The sequence below is a fragment of the Hibiscus syriacus genome, unplaced genomic scaffold (genome assembly GCF_006381635.1).
Source record: "Hibiscus syriacus cultivar Baekdansim isolate YM2019G1 unplaced genomic scaffold, ASM638163v2 tig00013386_pilon, whole genome shotgun sequence".
NCBI lineage: Eukaryota > Viridiplantae > Streptophyta > Magnoliopsida > Malvales > Malvaceae > Hibiscus > Hibiscus syriacus.
Genome location: NW_024062302.1, coordinates 1 through 20,625, shown reverse-complemented (window position 1 = coordinate 20,625; position 20,625 = coordinate 1). Strand labels below are relative to the sequence as shown.

At 36.9% G+C, this 20,625-nt stretch overlaps 1 protein-coding gene and 1 pseudogene across 1 annotated transcript; both read right to left on the bottom strand.

Moving 5' to 3' along the window:
• Positions 1–6,955: 6,955 nt before the first annotated feature.
• Positions 6,956–7,932, bottom strand: LOC120206186 (chitinase 10-like). The gene is made up of 2 exons (XM_039205904.1): positions 7,461–7,932; positions 6,956–7,373 (listed from the first exon to the last, which is right to left on the bottom strand). The coding sequence occupies exons 1-2, from the start codon at positions 7,916–7,918 to the stop codon at positions 7,004–7,006; spliced, it is 828 nt and encodes a 275-aa protein (XP_039061835.1). The 5' UTR covers positions 7,919–7,932; the 3' UTR covers positions 6,956–7,003.
• A 6,959-nt stretch (positions 7,933–14,891) lies between these two features.
• On the bottom strand, positions 14,892–17,326 carry LOC120206168 (annotated as a pseudogene).
• Positions 17,327–20,625: the final 3,299 nt, after the last annotated feature.

Genomic DNA, 20,625 nt, shown 5'->3' with positions numbered 1-20,625 from the left:
CAAATAAATTATTTAAAATAAATCAATCTATACTAATAAATTATTTAAAATAAATCAATCCATATTTTAAAATAAATCAATCCATACTAATAAATTATTTAAAATAAATCAATCCATATTTTAAAATAAATCAATTCATACTAATAAATTATTTAAAATAAATCAATTCATACTAATAAATTATTTAAAATAAATCAATCCATACAACTACAATAATAAATCAATCATATTTTAAAATAAATCAATCCATACTAATAAATTATTTAAAATAAATCAATCTATACAACTACAATAATAAATCAATCCATATTTTAAAATAAATCAATCCATACAAATAAATTATTTAAAATAAATCAATCCATACAAATAAATTATTTAAAATAAATTAATCCATACTAATAAATTATTTAAAATAAATCAATCCATATTTTAAAATAAATCAATACATACTAATAAATTATTTAAAATAAATCAATCCATACAACTACAATAATAAATAAATCCATATTTTAAAATAAATCAATCTATACTAATAAATTATTTAAAATAAATCAATTCATATTTTAAAATAAATCAATCTATACTAATAAATTATTTAAAATAAATCAATCCATATTTTAAAATAAATCAATCCATACTAATAAATTATTTAAAATAAATTATTTTAAAATAAATTATTTTAAAATAAATCAATCCATATTTTATAATAATTTATTTTAAAATAAATTATTTTATAATAAATTATTTTATAATAAATTATTTTATAATAAATTATTTTATAATAAATTATTTTAAAATAAATTATTTTATAATAAATTATTTTAAAATAAATTATTTTAAAATAAATAACCTTATTAAATTATTTAAAATTATTTTAATAAATAACTATATTTTATAATTGTTCTTGAAGATGTTTGAAGACTTTTGAAGACATAAAATCAAGTCTGCACTAAGAAGAGCTCGCGCAGACGTTTGAAGAGCTTCTGTCTTCTAAAAAATAAAAAATCTACGAAGCCTAATATCTAAACGACACAAACATAAATAATTTAAAGAACTTACACAATAAAAACAAACAACCCTCACCTCTACCTCCCTCGGATCGGATCATATCTAGTCAAAACCTCGCCTTGCATTATATAGCTGACCCAATTTTGATGAAAACCAGCCTCTACTTCACGTGATACACCTTAGGCTTCACGTGCCTCTCTGCTTTCTTGCCTTTTGTACTTGTCTTCGTTTGGTCAAAATTATGAGGATTAAGTATGCAAAAGGTACCTAATCTATATTAGTTTTTCATTTTAGTATCTAAAGTTTATTTCATTTCAATTTGATGTCTAACGTTACGAATGTTACCCATTTATGAGCCCGGGCCATCAACAGTGTTAATTTTTTCCATTAAATGACACATTTCATAACTTGATAATTTTAAAATTTTATTTAAAATTAAAAAATTAAAATTATATATATATATATATAAAAGAAAACACAAATTTTGAAATAAACCCAAAACTTTGAAAACCTTCATTTCAACCCCTAAACTCACATTGTCAGCCATCTTTTGCCATTGACGAAGCTCCACCTAACCTTCCCTCCCCTCGGCGACCAAAACCCTCATGAAATCGTGATCGGTTGACGGTCGATCGATGACGAATCAACGTTTTATACCTCGCGAATCCTAGAATGAAAATCGCTATCCCACGTGATTCCGAAGGTCGATCAACATTCGATCGGTCACGATGTCATAGGGTTTTGGTCGCAGGGGGAGGGGAGGTCGAGTGGAGCTTCGTCAACGGCAAAAGGCGGTGGTCGATGTAGGTTTAGGGGTTGAAATGAAAGTTTTTAAAATTTTGGGTTTAGGGTGGCATTTTTTAATATTAAAAATATGCCAGGCGACATTTTTAATGGGTTAACAACCAAACTTAAAAGGTCCATCATGTCTTGACCAATTTTGAGAAACAAAATGAAACGTTAGGCACCAAACTAGAACGAAATAAACGTTAGACACTAAACTGAAAAAAGGGACATAAGTTGGGCACTTTTTGTATACTTAATCCAAATTATGGTTCAATCCTGTTATACTCCAATTTGATATTTGATTTGTAAACTTTAATTTGATTCATCATCATTTTTTCTTGAATAATTGAATCTTTTAACTTTTAACGTAATTAACTATTCTGATTAAAATGCTCGAGTTGATTAATATGATAAAATCTAATTACTATTTTTTTAAAGTTCTACTTTTCACTCGTAAATGAGTGACAAAATCTTCTAAAGATGAAATCTCTTATTTGAGCATAGTAAAGGATGAAAAACTAGAATTTTTATCCTGTTCTTTGGGATGAGATTTTCTTCTTCCAGGAGACGGGCGACATTTAAGAGGGTCGACGAAACAAACTGTGGCAAATCCTGTAGAGGATAACCAGACAGATAGAGAGACAACGACAGTGCTAAGAAGAGAGAGAGTGAGGCCCCAACAATAAATTACGCGGATCCAGAAATATTTTTTATGATAGACATTAGTCCATCCTAACCAGACGGTAGCTCCGCCACTGACCACATTCATAACTATAATGAAATCCCTAAACTCAACAAACATTAAATGCTTGTCACTTGGATATCTAAATATGCCCCAAACAACGAGTCTTTCCTTTTCAACACTGGCGTGTCTGCCTGAGAAACCCCAGAAATTTCCTCAACTGCTCTCTTTTATTAGTGTTCAACCTAACCCAGACATCATATTATTATTGCCCTTCTTTTATGGGTTTGCCTTTTTTATAATCGGAATCTCCAAGATGCTTTCTGCATCCAAGATCATGTCATTGCGGGCCATAGATCTAATTAATAATCTGCGGCAATTTGTGATTCTTTACATTTTGATATATAAAACACTAAAATCCTCGAGAACCATGCGCATCAAGAACAGAGAGTACGGGCCACTCCAACAAAAAGTTGATATTCACTATTACTGATAAGGTTCTATTGGACGAAAATAAATATTAATCAAGAGCAAAAAGGTGTTAGCTAGGAAGATATTTGGACATGAAGTCAGTCATCTTCACTCCTCTATCAGTCCAGTATATACTGGTCAATCACTCAGCTATTACATGTTTCAGCTGCGCGATCTTCTCCCTCGCTGACTGCATTAAACCAGGATGATGAACCTACTCACCAAGATTTTGATAACTATATGACCAAGATTGTGGAAAAGCAAGCGCTAACATTATCAGAAACATCGAACTTGCCACATGGACAGCTTCTTTCAGCACTATGAGACGCAGCAGGCATTCAAAATACACAATAATCATAATACTATATATGACTATCGGAACATAATTCCATATCTATACATCGAACCCTAATTTCAAAATAATTATCAGTTTGCTGAGTCTGAGTTTAAGTTAGTGGTTTAACATTGCTAAGTAACCAGCTGTAAGATATTTCAGCCTCTAATAAATCATTCTAAAATATGAGAATTTGGCTGTGGAAGTCGTAAATACTATATTCCTGAATGCAACCAGGAATGCTGAGTTGCAAGTGTTAAATGGGAACTGAAACACCGTGGTATTTCTTAAATCTAAATTTCCTTTAGTCCAAATGTCATATTTGAGATTGCATTGCAATACCCTAGACGATTTCATATCCAAGAATGTCTATGAAATTGAAATTGCCGAGCATTAAAATCAATAAAAACCCAACAAATCCAAGATGTCCATAGAAATATCCCACATAAAATTACGCCATAACCACTGATGAAAACTTTATGAAAAATGATTCACCACCAAGTGACAGCAGCGAGGAAATTGCATCTCTCCCATAATCAACCAAATGGAGTCGGATTTTATTACACACTCCTCACATTTTTGCTCAAGCTAAAAGGAAATATCTACGAAAATAAGATGCAATAATGAAAGCCACAGTTAAGGAATTTATTCAAAATAAATCCAAGTAAAAACACCAAATCTTTAATATTAAAATAAACAAACTTACAACAATTTATTGAAAGGAACTCTGTGTCAAAATATTAGACTAAGGGGCAGGGGATTTATGTTCATCAATTTCATCTTATGGAAGTCTATCAAGCTAATCAGTTAATAGAAACTGCCACTTGCAATCTTGTTTCCAAGCGTTTCCTTTTTGTTTTACTGAAACTCGTCAACTTCCCTCTGAAAGAGCATGAAAACCAAAGCTTAAGTATCAACGTGTTGGGTCAGGAAAACTTGGGTTTTTAATACATACACATCAGATTCAATCACATTGACTTCATCTCCTCAGAAATGGACGTCAAAATCTCAGAGGACTTCTTTCTGGTAGCTGAGTCCATTTTGCGTTTAAATGTTTCTAAAGCCAAAGCAAGCAATATAATTGCCCTGAAACATTACCAAGCAAAACGAAACTCAATCAAAATGGTCCACAGATAGTAACAGCAGGTATTTCCTTATCTTCGTTTAGATATTAATGACCTTGTCAATTCATCTTCTTGGTCCTGTTCCAAGGGTTCCTGGAACCAATAGCTTTCTCCAGTTCCTGCCCCTGCTGCAGAAAAATAGAGAAGAAACTTCTTTCGAAAGACATTGATGGGAGGATAAGAAGAAAACTAGATGTTCAAATGTTAAGAAATTATGCCTTTTTGGGAGGGAGATGTGGGACTGAATTCACTAAGTTTGACATCTTCAGTTCGAAACCGTTTGACTGGGGAATGTTTTGGTTTCTCAGATATAGCAGTCTCTGGTGAGATCAGATCTTCTCTGTGGCCTTGACAAAACCTTCAGATAAAGAACCAAAGGAACATCCAATAAGAAGTAATATTTAAATATTAAGAAGTGTTAAACTTCTTATTTTACTAATATGAAATATTTTTCTTCACTTAGCTTCTTCAGCAAGATTATACAGATATATATAAAACCTACAAAGGAGCTAGAATCTTCTACGACATCAGCATAACAATTTCCTAACCACCCTAACAGCTTGTTTACACGTCAGTTTCACCTTGCATGCATTTTAAGCTTCAACATTCTCGTTGCGTCTCTTCCCTTTCCCAGCATCAACAACCTGAACTTTTTGTCTGAACACAACGTGAGCTGAGCGCGTCAATGGTTTAGTTAAACCGTCAGCAGCTTGGTGCTCTGCCGGAACATGGTTCACAAGAACAGCTCCACCAGCAACCTTATCGTGAACAAAGTGCATATCGAGTTCTATGTGCTTGGACCGAGTATGGAAAACAGGGTTGGCACACATCGCCACAACACTCGTATTGTCGTTCCATATAACGAGGATGCCATCAACAGGTTCTCCCAAGTCCGCAAGAAGAGAGTTGACCCAATCAACCTCAGATACAGTGTCGGCAATACTCCGATATTCCGCTTCCATGGTGGAACGAGCCACGGACTTCTGGCGACGAGCACTCCAAGAGATTAAGTTACAACCCAGAAACACACAACATCCGGACGCAGAACGCCTGTCATCATCGTTGCAAGCCCAGTCGGCATCAGCAAATGCAGATACACATAACATTGTGAAGAATACAAACTAGGTTGGCATGCAAATTGAGAAACATAGCCAAGTAGACTAAAACAACTTGGAACAACATCCTCGTGTGACAAATTATAAAGAAACACGACTCGACTAAAAAAAATTGATTTTTTTTCAATTTCAAGTTATTCGAGTCAACTCGAATTATCAATTCGCTTTCTAGTTTGAGTCGAGTTGAAATTTCAAAATTTTGAGTTACTCAAAAAACAGAAAATTTGAATAAGTATTTTGACTATTTTACGATTTAGTCCCTGATTTCATTATTCCTTCAATTCCTCTTTCATTTTAGGTTATTTTTTTACCAAATTCGAACCACATGCTCCTAAACCATTGTAGAATACATTTGTACTTTCAGTTCCTCCTTTTGACAACAATTTTTATTTTTCAATTTAGTCTCTAAAATTTTCACAATTTTTGTATTTCTCCAATTCATCATTTGTTTTAATTAAGTTTTTTTACTAAATTTGAACCATATGCTCATATACCACAATAGAATACCTATGTAACTTCAATTCTTATTTTTTTTACAAAAAAATGTACTCTCTCTTTTTATTTAGTCTCTTAACTTTGTATTTTACTCAATTTGGTCTTTTGACTACAATTATTTGCAAATTCGTTCTTTCCATCAATTCTTTGACTCCTCTATACTTTCGTCAATATTTTATCCCCAAAATACTTTCTTTAAAATATAATATTATGAATATATTTTATAATTTTAATTTGTATTTGATATATTAAATAACATTATAACATGAAAATAATATATAGAGAGAGAGAGAGTGTGTGTGTGTGTGTGTTAGAGAAAGTAAAAAAATTGTAACAAATCATTGCCATAATATTATAAATAATTATAATAAAATTAGTATATAAACTCGAATAACTTGACTCGAATTTCTTAAACTAGATTCGACTCAAAAAAATTTCAAGTTAAGTTTGAGTTGTAAATTACAACTCATCAACTCAAAATTTTTTGACTTGACTCGATCGAATACTCAACTCTAGGCATTATGCATTAACAATTGGATCATAATGTTACGTGGATTACTTGTTATTTTCTATTGTGTAGGTTGGCCCAATCTCAGCGGATTTACAGATCCAAATTTGATCGGGTTTAGGCGCTAACTACAAATATCACGTTGCAAAACTTTAGTGCGTGCCAAAAGATCGGCTGCGGCTGGACGCCTGGACCCAATAATTTGGCTGATTCCAAAGTCATTGTCACCTTATGCTTTAACCTCTTCCCCTTATTATTGTAACATTCCGTCCGTATATATTTGGATGCATGTTTGAGCAACGGGGCATTAAGATAAGATCTTATTATTGTCACCCAGAATCAAGCCTTCTGCAAAACAAAACAGAAAATTCCATCGAGAAAAAAACCCTTCCGACAAACATCCTTATTATTATAGAAATTGCAATTGCATCACAACAGACGACCAATTCCCTGATTTATTCAAATAACAAGAAAACAAAGTTAAGAAAACGGCCTTTGATTAGCGCAGTCTAGGTTAGGTCCTGTAGTAACGTTAAAAAACTGAGCATATCTCTGAAAGAACCCAATTCTATTGTTTACACGCGCATCGTTGGGTATTCCACACTCCAGTCCACCGTTGATTATATTGGTCACCAATCCAAATCCCGCCGTCCGATTAGCCGCCAAGTCGGCAGCTGTCGGGACGTATTTACCCACCATGACATCATGGCAAGACGGCTTCGGTGTCTGCACCGTCATCCAGAACCAAAGTGAGGTTTTGTATGCGATCACCGAGTTGTTGGCTACTATTTCCGGGTTCCTTAACCCATCAAAACCAACTGCCCTCCCAGCCGGTCCATAATTGTAATTCCTGTTAACAAAAAAACATGAACCTACTCGGTTAAACCAATAAAAAAAGACATAAAAAAGAATGTAATACTGATATTACTGTTATTACCAGGATAGTTGAATGGGGCCTCTTCCATGGTACGATTTTCCAGGGAAGCAAGGCCACCGTGTGTTGGTAGCGTCACAGTAGTTGCTTTGAGGATTGATTTCCTCTTTGAAGCACAGACCCCAAGCGAATGGGCCGTCGGGTGCGGTGGCCCATCCGCCAGTGGTCTCTTGTGATATTTGAGCTAGAAAAGCCGCGATTTCACGCTTCCTGGTAGCTACATCCCCCGTGTTACCAAACTTGGGGAAGCAGCTCGCGGCTTGAATGAAAGAGTTGTAAGTGTAGAAGTTTCTTGCGGGGCAAGCATTATCATCCTTGTGTAGAAATATGGAATTATACAGATTTTCGGTGATCAAAGAGGAGATGGATGAGCGCCGTCGAGCCTCGACTCCGGTCGATCCGAAGAGTAGAATAGTAAAGCACAAGATTAATGAGAAGGAAACAAGAGAAGTGGATTCCATAATGGCTATGTGTTCGAAAATGATGATGGCCGCTGTTATTTATAATGGCCACTACACGTCCATGTGAACTTGTGGTCATTGTGGCGGGAGTTATTATACTACAAAAACAAGCTATGAAGCTAGCCAGCCATACAGAGTCTTTTGACTTCTAAACTTTTTTCAAAACAAAAAGGTATAATATCAACTTTATCCCTCAATGTTTACATTTTTATCAATTTGATCTTTATTTTTGAACCAATTTAAACTCTCAATATTTCAACTTATTTCTTGTAACAGAAAAATCAATTGAACATTAAATTCATAATTTTTGACATTACAATAGGTATAACAATTCAGGAATAATTCATATCGATACGACATAATTTTCTTATTAAGTCACTTCAATAAACAATATATAATTCTTTTAAAATTATTATGAAATATATGTAAACTACATGGTTAATATTAACAAAATTTAGCTTGAGAGAAGACCTTAGTAATAAAAAAAAGAGTTATTCTCTATAGAGGTCCCGAATTCGAGGAACTACGTTTGTAGGGTGTGTGTGCATTGTTAACAACTAAGAAAGATTAAAAACATATATAACCTTGTAATCACCTCATACTATTAAAAATTAGTTTAAAAAATTAAGAACTAAATAGATAAAAATAATATAAATATTAAAGACAATAAATCATTTTACCTAACCAATGGAGATTGAGATAGTCAATGTGAATCCATTTGAGATAGTCAGTGTAATTTGCAAAGATTTATAATGGTGGAAATGTCGACACAGCGCATAAGCTGACTTTCAGGATGACTCATGCAATGCAAAGGGCTGCTTCTTAGTGTCACGTCCTCAGAACCTTCAAGCCCAAACTGTCGGAATATCAGAGTTAAGGTTTGACAGGTCGTGCGACCTTACACGTTTCTTGACGCTTCTTGGTCTTCTCGGCGACTAAGTAAGCCTTACCCAAGCCTAGTGAGCCTACAAACTCACAGAGGTTGGAACCCAACCCTCAAGGCTTCTAGGATTGCGGAAGCTTTAACACCAACATGGCTACTCCAAGCCACCAAAGTTGGACTATTGTGTGGAAGTGCAAACACAAGTGTGGTTACTCCTAGCCACCAAGATAGGCTACAACACAAAGAACTTGTGAACAAAGAACACTGAAAGTATAGAGTAAATGCCTCAGAGCCTTATTACTCTCCAAAGAAAATGAATGGAATGGATGATTACAAATGAGGAGGAGAGGCTCTATATTTATAGTTGACTCCCTCTCGATTAATGGCCTAGATCGTTTTACATCAACGACTAAGATCTGCCCAATTAATAACAAATCCCCTAAATCAAGGAATTACAACCAAATCCTACCTAATTACATCCATTAGTAGGATTCTTTCCTTGGATATGTGTTCACACCGGATATGGTAAGATTCTCCCACAATATCTTCCTGATTTAGTTATCTCTTGCCATATTTACCGAGCTTCTGTGATCATCTTTGGATATGATGCCACTTTTCTTTTCTGCACAGCTAATGTGAACAAGCCCCACAACATTCTCTAAGTGATGGGCCAAGTCTGGTGGTCTTGGCAAGCCCGATACTCTATCTTGAACCTCCCCGTCGGACACTTGCACCAATGTCTTGGTAAGCCTGATACTCTATCTTGAACCTCCCTGTTGAACACTTGCACCAATATCTCAGACCCAAGTTCATAGCCCGTGACATTCTCCCCCACCGAACCTAGCGACGCCCTCGTTGTTGCACTCGAGGATCTTGGGCAACATCACCTTGGATACTTTCCTACGCCTTGGCTTGTTGCGATCCTCCCATACGAATTGCTAGCCTTGGCTTCTGCCGCATGTAATTTCACGATCCCTCGAGGTATAATTCACATCAACTTGGTTGTCTTTTGACGCCTCCACTTACTCACGTCCCCCCATAAAGACTCGGCATCACCATAAAGGTTGTGCTTGCTTCAGTTCTTATCGCCAAGTGATGAAATGGGCTAACACGCCCACAGGTACACCTCTAACGTAGGAACCCTTTCCTACAAGTCTTGATTTGCCTCGACTTGGACCCTCTTAGCCCTGAAACAAAGTCTTGGATCCCCCCAAACTTTGTTTCCTCCATGTTAACGGTTAGGTCTTTCTCAACCTACACTCACTTAAAACATCAAATCAAACTCAAAAGAACACAAGAATTGTGTTGAGATGTACCTTATCCTCTGATTTCATTGGCATTTACTCAAAATTGTGTCAGCCCTTCTTACTCCATGAAGTCTGACACTCCTCGCATTGAACCCTTATCATTAGAGTTCTTTACGCCACCATGCATCGGTACTTTCTCATAGCAAAGTCTGATGCCCCTTTTTGCCTCTTCCCTTCTAACCCGAAGCTTGGAGCTCACTTCCCACCTTGTAGATGAGTAGTTTTTCCATGGTTGTCTTGTCCCTCAATGTCTTGGCCCCCTTCGACTCTTGTCTACTAGTCTTTGAAGGATTGTTCCTCACTTGAACATCCTCAGTAATCCCCTGCTTCGACCATTCTCTTATGATGGTCTCTGAAGCCATGTTCTCTACACGAACATGCTCGACAAACTCCTTGGACAAGAGCAACGCTTCCTGCACTTGGCTCCCACTCGTATTGGCAGAAATAAACTTTATTGAGCCAAGTCTCAACGCCTCTTCAATCCTAGGTTCGGTCTCTTCTCTGGACAACTCGATCCTGGCTCATTCATCACATTGAATGACTCGGTTTCCCTCGGGTAATCTTGCAATACCTTTGGCATCTTAATTCGACCCTTTTTTTGCTCAACTATTACCCTTGGCTTAGCATCTTTGACAATTAAACTTGTTCCAAGTATGCACACATCTTCTCCAGATCCACCACCTGGTTTATCATTGAGTGGACTTTCTTTTTCACTTGAGGAACAACATTCCTCATCATTCGACTTGACTTCATCACAGGATCTCTTGCCACTACCCTCGACTTTGGCCTTGCTTTGGAAGTATCACTCTTCTTGACTCCGAATTCTCTGATGAACTCCTTGACTTCCCTTCGCTCCAACACTTTCTTTGCCCATGGCTTTAATCCAAACATGAATGTGAAGAAACCATATTCTTCAGTCAAACTCAGGACTTTGAGCATTAGCTTTCTTAATTGGCTCACATACTCTTTAAGTTTCCCTTTATGCCTGAGACGCCTCAACTTGGACTACACCTTCATCCTAACATATTGTGAACGAACTTGTTTACTTTGCACCCTCGGCTTGACGGCTTTATCTTTCACTATCGTATCGGGTCCTTTTATGTACTCGACTGCCTTGACACCTACAGTCTTGTCATGTCTCGATCCTGGATTGACTATTTGAGAACTTGAAGTCGCACCATGCATCCCTTTGATTTTGCTACTTTAGAACATGTAGCCTCACCAAGTCATTCTCTTGACTTGATTGCTTTGACGCTCGCAATCGCATCGGACTTTCATCTGGGTTCGGCCGCCTCAACATCAACAGTCTTACCTCGTTTTATTTCATGCTTGACCGCATTGACACCCTTAATCAGACCAATTCCCACTACTTCTCATTCTCTCATCCTTTTCATGATGGTTGTAAGGCGATGCTTCTCGGGACATCCTCTAATCAAATGAAGACCATCACAAAAGTAGCACTTCAACTTTTCCTTGCTCTTCTTCTTGTTCACACTAGACTTAGCATTGTCATTATTTCTTGATGGCTTTCCCTGGCTACGAACAGTCGATGGCTCACATTGGCCATTCGAAGAGTTTTCTCTACTATCTCCCTGCTGTACCTTTTCTCAGTCTCCCCCACTATTGCCACTATCCCTGGGCATGGGCCTGGATGACACAACGCTAGTTGGCTTGTCTCCCACAAGCTCGGTCAGCTTTTCGGCTATAACTATGGCTTCCGAAAGTCTCTGGGCATCACCTTACTCCCCCCCGAGCATCACCCCTGGTCTAAGTCCCTCCAAGAATGTTTTGAGCGCACCCCATTCACTCATTGCTTCTTTACATATGAGAAGCTCCCTCTTGAGCTCATCCACCTCGTTTCTCAAAGCTATCACCTTGGCTTTATGTGCATTCATCCCTCATACCATCTCCAACTCATTGAGAACTCCGTGAGTCTCATCCTTGAACATGTCTTCCAATTTATCAAGGCGAGACTCCATAACACCCTGGGTCTCTTTGGCCTCTTCCTTAGCTTTTTTAAGTCTCTTGACCCTTTTTTCTCACGAAGTTGAGATCTGCTCCAACTTGATGAGCCTCTCTGCGTGGAAAGCCAAATCTTCCATCAAATAAGCCCATTTCTCATAGACTGTCAGTTCCCATTCTTGTTCCTCATCAAGATTCTCCTCGTCTTCATGAGTGAAGATATTGTCTCGCTTGAACATACCTTCAGCTTCACCCTTGAGCCTTTCTACCTTGAGATCTAGCTCCTCCTGGTTTGCTTTCGTCGCCTCAAGCATTTTTTGCGAACTAATCACGACATCCCCATGCTTGGACACCGACGATGCTCTCGAGCCCACTAGACTCTCTTCTTGTTTCCCACTATGTCACTCTTTACCTTTGCGTGCAGAAACTCTTTTTCTCTTGTTCCACATCTCAATTAATTTTTCCACGAACTAGCTCAATTCACCTTTGATTAGCTCGAACGCAAATCTTTTCAAACTTATTTACCAAAGTAAATTGACTGAACAGTAAGTAAATCAAACTTACCCGGTTTCACACCTTCCACCAAACACGGACGAAACGATCGTTGTCTGCCCACAACGACTCGCTCTGATACCACTTATCACGCTCTCAAAATTTTCAAGCCCAAACTGTCATAATATCAAAGTTAAGGTATGGCGGGTCGTGCGGCCTTAGATGCTTCTTGACGCATATTGGTCTTCTCTACAACTAAGTAAGCTTACCCAAGCCCAGTGAGCATGCAACTCATAAAGGTTGGAACCAAGCCCTCAAGGCTTCTAGGATTGCGGAAGCTTTAACACCAACGTAGCTGCTCCAAGCCACCAAAGTTGGACTATTGTGTGGAAGTGCAAACACAAGTGTGACTACTCTTGGCCACAAGATAGGCTACAACACAAATAACTTGGGAATAAATAACACTGAAAGTATATAATTAATACCTCAGAGCTTTATTACTCTCCAAAGAGAATGAATGGAATGATTAATTACAAATGAGGAGGAGATGCTCTATATTTATAGTTGAGCTCACTCTCAATCAATGGGCTAGATCGTTTTATATCAAAGGCTAAGATCTGCCCAATTAATAACAAATCCCCTAAGTCAAGGAATTACAACCAAATCCTACCTAATTACATCTATTAGTAGGATTCTTTCATTGGATAGGTGTTCACACTGAATATGGTAAGATTATCCCACAATATCTTCCTGATTTTGTTATCTCTTACCATATTTATCGAGCTTCTGTGATCATCTTTGGATGTGATCATCTTTGGATATGATGTCTCTTGAATCTCTAAGTGATGGGCCAAATCTGGTGGCCTTGGCAAGCTCGATACTCTATCTTAAACCTCTCTGTCGGACACTTACACCAATGTCTCAGACCCAAGTTCATAGCCCGTGATATTAGTATAAACTTGCCAACCTATAAATGAATTGCCCGCATTTCAAGCCATAAATGTGCTCAGAATGTTAGATATTTGTATAAACTTGGAAATGTTGATAATTTATTTTAAATGGAAATAAAAGATATATGTAGTTGTGCCTAATTGTAGTTAATGGAACGGACGGACTTTGTCAAATGTATTAGGAGTTGCAAAGGTCGGCTGAAGCATTTATGGATTTGTTTTGACTTGGTGATCGAATCAAAATGATTTTAAAAATAATCTGGTGAAAGTTGACTTGTTAAATGGCCAAAAACGATGGTAGCTTTCTGGAATTACTCGGTCGTTAAAGATCAGATCGTGTAATATAAATATTATGAAGTGGCCAATCAACGGCGTCCGGCTTTAGAGTAAGTACATGTCCCCATAATTAAATCTGAGTTGTCGCATGCTAAAACCCCTAAAATGGAAGAATTTGTACTGGAATAAAAAAAAAAGTTTAACTTAATTCAATTTGTTGTGGGAGGGTGCCATCGTTCCTTTTTTTTCCCCGGAATCATCACCGATGGGGCATTAACTACCAAAGTATTCTGCAATGTAAGTTTTGATGAACACAAATAATTTATTGACTAGTTTGAGACAACCCTTGGTGAAACTACTTGTTACGAGTAAACCAACAAGCAACTACAATAAGGCTCTTGGAATCAATATTAATCTGTATAAAGAAATCTACTAACCAAAGTTGCATATCATTCCCACCCAAATTCATAGTAGATAGAAATCCCAATGCTGTGGATAGTAAACTATAATAAGTGATGCACGGATTCTGTTGAATGGTTGCACAGCTTTTATGTTCTGTTATAAAGAAAAAATGGCAGTGAGGCATCACCTAGATAAAAGAAAATCCTTTCAATTTCAAGGGTTCTCAAACTCCGAGAAAGAAGGATTCATTGGTTTGTTTGCGTGCATTCAAACATCTCAATCTCCTTAGATTTTATATTTGTTTCTCTATTCTTTCCAGAGCTTCTATGATACATAAACAATGACACAGGCATGTCGTTTTCGTAGTATTCTCACTTCGGAATGTTCTCCACATATCATTCCAAAGCATGGAAAGTGCCTTTCTCATTCATACAAAAGATGCAACTTTCCAGGAAGCTGGCTTGGATAGACCACAATCACGATAAAGGCAACTCGAGCAATAACGAAGTATATGTAAATATTTCTGTGATTCTCTTGTCATTGACCTTTTTGAACAACTTTCTTTTAGGTAAAATTCCTGAAATTTATAACAAGACAGGGAAAGAAGGGGGGCGGGACATAAGCTTCAATTTTCTATCAAATCACTCACTTATTTGTTACTGCAAACAAACTTACAAGAAACAATAACAAATTGATAACCACATCGGCTAGTCCAGTCAACTTCGTATGTCGGACATCATTCCCTTGCTGAGGTGAAAACGGCATGTTGTGTTGAGAAATGGCAAGAATCAAAATTCCAAACTAAAAAAAAATGTCACCGTAATGAATTTCTGCTTTGATTACCTGAACTATGCAAATGAGTTGAAATATGGTAACAATCTGAATAATGCCTGGGGTAGATGCTTTCATTTAGAGGTTCACAAGTTTCCGGGGAAACCAAGGCGGAGTACCCTTGAATGTACGAGCAGTCCCACGCAGACTCCGAGGTAATATTCAATAAGCAAAGATGACATCTTCAACAGTGATCCTTTCTATTACAGGGAGAGCATTTGGATCATAAAACTCATCTGGATGCTCGGAAAAGTTGCTATTGAACCTTAGAGCCGTGTCTACACCGGACAAGGTAACATCTGATATATAGATATTTCTCACATAACCACCCCTTCCAGGAGCAGTCTTTATTATGAAAGCTGTGCTTGAATCGAAAAGTAGAGTTTTCTGCATGAACTTCGGAAACACCTACGGACATCTCACTTCCAATTGCGATCCCAGAGCCGTTTCGATTATGACCAGTGAGCCAGTGGATGAAAATACTTTTGCTGGGGCATGCAAATGAAACGCGGTACTCAACCCATCCACTTTTGATGGCAATTAGATCATCCCCAGTGCTAATATAACAGTCTTCAATGCACACAACATCGGAAGAATCTGTATGCGTTCAACCACATTAGTAGAACGAGGTGAGACGGTTCAAACAGAATTTCCAGTTTAGCATAAAGAATTCACCTGGATCGATCCCATCCGTGTTTGGTGAATCCAGAGGAGCCAGAATTGTGACATTCTGGACTGTGACACGGCTGTGCATTGAAAAAATAAAAGTCACAACCTCATTGCAAGATCTGAAGAGCATGCTAATATTATAATGAGGACCAGTAACCTGCAGTATACTGGATGGATGGTCCAAAATGGAGAATTCAAGAAATTAAAGTTTGAGATTCCAAGTTCATCAACTCAACCAGATGGGGCCGAGTCGAGTTCAAATTTTTGCTTCTAAACCAGTTCCACCAAACACTGCCTTTGCCATCGATGGTTCCGTTGTCACCTGCATGGAGAAGCTCACGCATCAAGAAAAGAAATAAAATACTATCAGAAGACGACTCTCCATCGATGCTACTTAACCTGATATGACATCGGTCAAATTGCAACCATATATGAGGCTTCGATGCCTTCCTTGGCCATAGGAAGGCAGAGGATCGCCAATTGGCCAATCATCAGTATTCTGAAACAACAAAATAAGATTTTATATCATTGTAACAACAGGCTAAATCCGGACTACCACCAGATTTCTAGCCAGAATGGACCACAAGAAGACCAGGTGACTAGGTTGTAAAGTTCATTCGACATATGTGGGTTCATATTGTTTTGAAGTAAGCTAAAAACTTACGTTCGATCCAAGAATTACCGCATCCTTATCTAACCATAAAGTCAGGTGACTGATGAGATCGAAGCTTCCTGTCAACCACCGGCCAGCTGGTACAAAAAGCTTGGCCCCACCTTTGTCAGTGAATGAATTGAGGTAGAAGATGGCATTCTGAAAGGCTTTCGTATTGAGAGTGACACCATCTCCAACTGCCCCAAATTCGGTAATAGTGACACTGTGAGGCCGAATCTCCTCGAGGTCTGTCTGTTTGGAATGTGAGCTGCCCTTGACAGCCCTTGTAATATGACTCCAAAATGTAACTATCAAAAGTACATTCACCATCTGAAAAGAAATGGTTTAGACTTTAACATGAATGGTTTAAATCGTAGTTTAAAGTTTAAACAGCTTGTTTTCCCCATTTTTTCTTTGGTTACTCTTATTCCTGATTGACCATGAGATGAAGATCTATTAATTAAGTAATATTTAGATAAGAATGACCATTGAACAAACTCAGAGTGCAAAATGCAGATCTGCACAATCTATTAATTTAGATAAGTATGATCGAGTTCAATGGAGGGCAATTCTCTCTTACGAAAGTTGCTCTCAACCTAGTGTTGGGGCAGCCTACTATCTTATCTCCCCTTACCCCAGACGGACAGCCATTTATGACCATTCAGCAAACTCAGAGATCAAATAACAGAAAATGAAAGCCAGATTAACAACAATGTGAATCAAAGTAAGCATGAAAATAGCATAGTTATCAGAACTGAACGGGGCCGTCCCGTCCAAGTCATGGAAAAAAAAAGCTAAAATGAAGAACTGTTTGCTCGTTTAGATCCTAACAGTGAACTAGTTCGGAATCCAAAAACATAGATTTTTAGAGAGAAAGAAAGCACAAATTTAGACCATTCCTGGAGAAAGAAGTAAAAACTTCAAAACAGAAAATCAAAAAGGAAAAACAATGATCGAACAACTTACATTGAAAGATCTCTTCATATGAAATAATGAATGGGATCTGCAACTTTCCCTTTTCAATCGAAGCAGCTAGGTAGAAAACTTGGGATGCTCCAACTCAAGTTCTTTCCTTTTTTTATTTGTTAAAAGCAAAACACTTTGAAGAATAGAGGAAGAGTTTGTTAAGATCCTTTCTCTATCTGGCTAGTAATCAAGTGCGTGTGAGGGAGACAGTGTATGGGTGATAAGATGGGTCACTGAAAGAATCACCCAAATAAAACGTCATTGAAAGTGACCGTCGCTGCCCACCAAAAATTAAGCAGTAGGTCATCTTATGTCTTCACTTGCTTGCTCTCTTCCCACAACTGATGAGAAAAAAATGAAGAATTACCCAGAAAAGTTAAAGCTTTTAGGAAGCTGAACATAGGTAAAAAAAAATGGATGAAAACGATGACGGGGTAGTGGTATACATATTTATATTCAGATAAATAAACAGGGTGGTTTCTGTTTTATAAGCTGAATGAGTGAATATTTCCGTAATTGATTGAGTTTGGTGGGAGAGTTTCATGGAGATTAAAAGTCTTGCATGAGCTTAGGCATTTCATCTCATTTCATATGATCCCAAGCTTTCAGTTAAGATTTTAAAATCCTTGGAACTGGAGGTCAACCAAAAAAAAGATTATTCCACAGATTTAATGATAGAGATTAAGAGAGAAGGGTTTTACAGGAACATGCATAAGGGAGAGTTTTTGCTTTGATATTGGCCAATGACTTTCATTTTGCATCACGAGTCATGACCACTGTCGAGGGCTGAGTTCCTCAAAATAAGTCTTTGAAGAATTGTTCTGACAGGACAAGCTAAAATCAAATATTAGACAGGATAATGATCTATTGAATATTTAGATCTACCAGACAGAGAATGGTTGGCTACAGAGATTATTTTTGCATTCTACTCCAAGAAAGATTCAATAAAATTGTTTAACTACTTTGCTATCGTTTGAGACATAAAATTATGAGATAAATCACGAACGAACACCATATATTCACATATATTAATGAGATAAAAAGTGGATCCTTCGTAGTTCGTATCTATCGATATATGAAGAATTAGAAGTTCACCGAAAATCAATTTCTATCTTATTTGTATCTGCATCAAAATATAAACGAAAAAGATAATGCTTATCCTCAACATTCTTGACAGCCAAAATATGTCCCTACATTCAAATTGACCCTTTCCTACTTTTTATCACTCTCATTTGATCATAAGATTGTACTTTCCCCTCGTTTTGGAACAATTGGGTAATTATTTTAATTTTATTTTATACCGAGAGTTATACAAGGAGTGTTCTCTTTAAATATTTCAAGTTTAAGTAGTCGTGTCTACATAATAAATGTGCATTATTCATTATTATTATTTTTAAACATTACTTTAAATTATTTCAGACTATTAAAAAATAGGATAAATTATGCGTTTAACACCTAAATTATCGGTTTTAGTCTGTTTTAGTACTTAAACTTTCAATTTTTTTAAAATCGTACCTAAAATTTAGTTTTTTTGTTTTATTTTAGTATCCGTTTAAAATTTAACATTATATTTTGATTTTTTTGAAAGTTTAGATGCTAAAATGGACCAAAACTAATAGTTTAGGTACTAAATGTGTTAAATTTTTAACGACGTGTACTAAAATGAAATAAAAACTAAACATTAGGTATGATTTTTAAAAAATAAAGGTTTAAATACTAAAACAGGTCAAAACCTATAATTTAGGTACTAAATGTATAGTTTACCCAAGAAAATATATTTTGAACTATTAAGCTTAAAGGTACGTTGTAGGGTTGGGCCTATTAACTTGATAGCTATATAAAGGGGCCAATGTATTTCTATACACCATGAACATAAAGTTCAATGGCCCAATGTTCAAACGTCTTTTACCTTGTAGGTTTGATGTCTTGTCCAATGCTTTATTGAATTTGATTTGATTAACCTCGTGGGTTTATTATTGATCTGATTATAGTATTTGTGGCATTAGCAATAATTTGCAGTTGGTGTTAATGATGTAACCCGTGTACTTGAACGGATGCCACACATCTCCATCGAGTGATGCACTACCCCATCTCCTTGTATTAAGCTTCAGGTTGGCCAACCTGTTTCTACCTTTGGTGTAAGTAATCTCTCGTGTTTTAATAACAAGCTGTAGTTAGTTTGTTTATTTGTTATATGTTTGTTGCGTTGATAGGCTATTTTGTTAGCCGGTGATTGCAATCCAAAGTGGCCGACGAATCACCTACCCATGTTGGCTAAATCCAGAAAGGTACCATTGATCATTGTTAGAAATGATAAAAAGGGATCCTTAAGATGGGTGAGCTTGTAAAGCTAAAAACTGCAATTGCAATTGGAGTGAAGAAGGTAAAGAGTCTGGGATTTGGGTCTTTATTGGTCGCATGGATCCAATGCTATATTATTAAAATAACGACCTAGGCGACATCAATGTTAATTCTTCCTACAGTTGGACCATCAGAAAATTCATGAAAATAAGCAGTGAAGTCCTTCCTAATTTAACTGCTACTGAATTATTTGTCTTTTTTAGGCTCGAGGAAGTGCTATCAATCGAATAATGGAAGGAATTCTGGATAGTAATGAACTGAATCAAGGAGCACTGCTTCAAGTTCAATGACTTGCCTGTTATTTTTTTATCTCGTTGATTATAGCAAATACAAAATAGTGTCAGTTCTATGAGAGTTATGTTGTTTTCTATCACATTTCCAAATATGAATATAAAGATATGATCTTCGCCTTCTTTCTTCTTCATCTTGGAGCACTAGGTCCCTTTCCTCCTTTCCTTAGGTTTGTTTCTTGATATGTTACAGATTTGTTTGTTCGTGTTCAAATTGACCCGGTTTTCATGCAAGAAAAAAATTGCTCTCAGCTAAAAATGTGAATGATGATGAACATTATAGTTACTATCAAGTATAGTTGTTTATTTGAAGCGAGAGAGAGAGAGAGAGAGAGAGAGAGAGAGAGAGAGAGAGAGAGAGAGAGAGAGAGAGAGAGAGAGAGAGAGAGAGAGAGAGAGAGAGAGAGAGAGAGAGAGAGAGAGAGAGAGAGAGAGAGAGAGAGAGAGAGAGAGAGAGAGAGAGAGAGAGAGAGAGAGAGAGAGAGAGAGAGAGAGAGAGAGAGAGAGAGAGAGAGAGAGAGAGAGAGAGAGAGAGAGAGAGAGAAGAGAGAGAGAGAGAGAGAGAGAGAGAGAGAGAGAGAGAGAGAGAGAGAGAGAGAGAGGAGAGAGAGAGAAGAGAGAGAGAGAGAGAGGGAGAGAGAGAGGAGAGAGAGAGGGAGAGAGAGG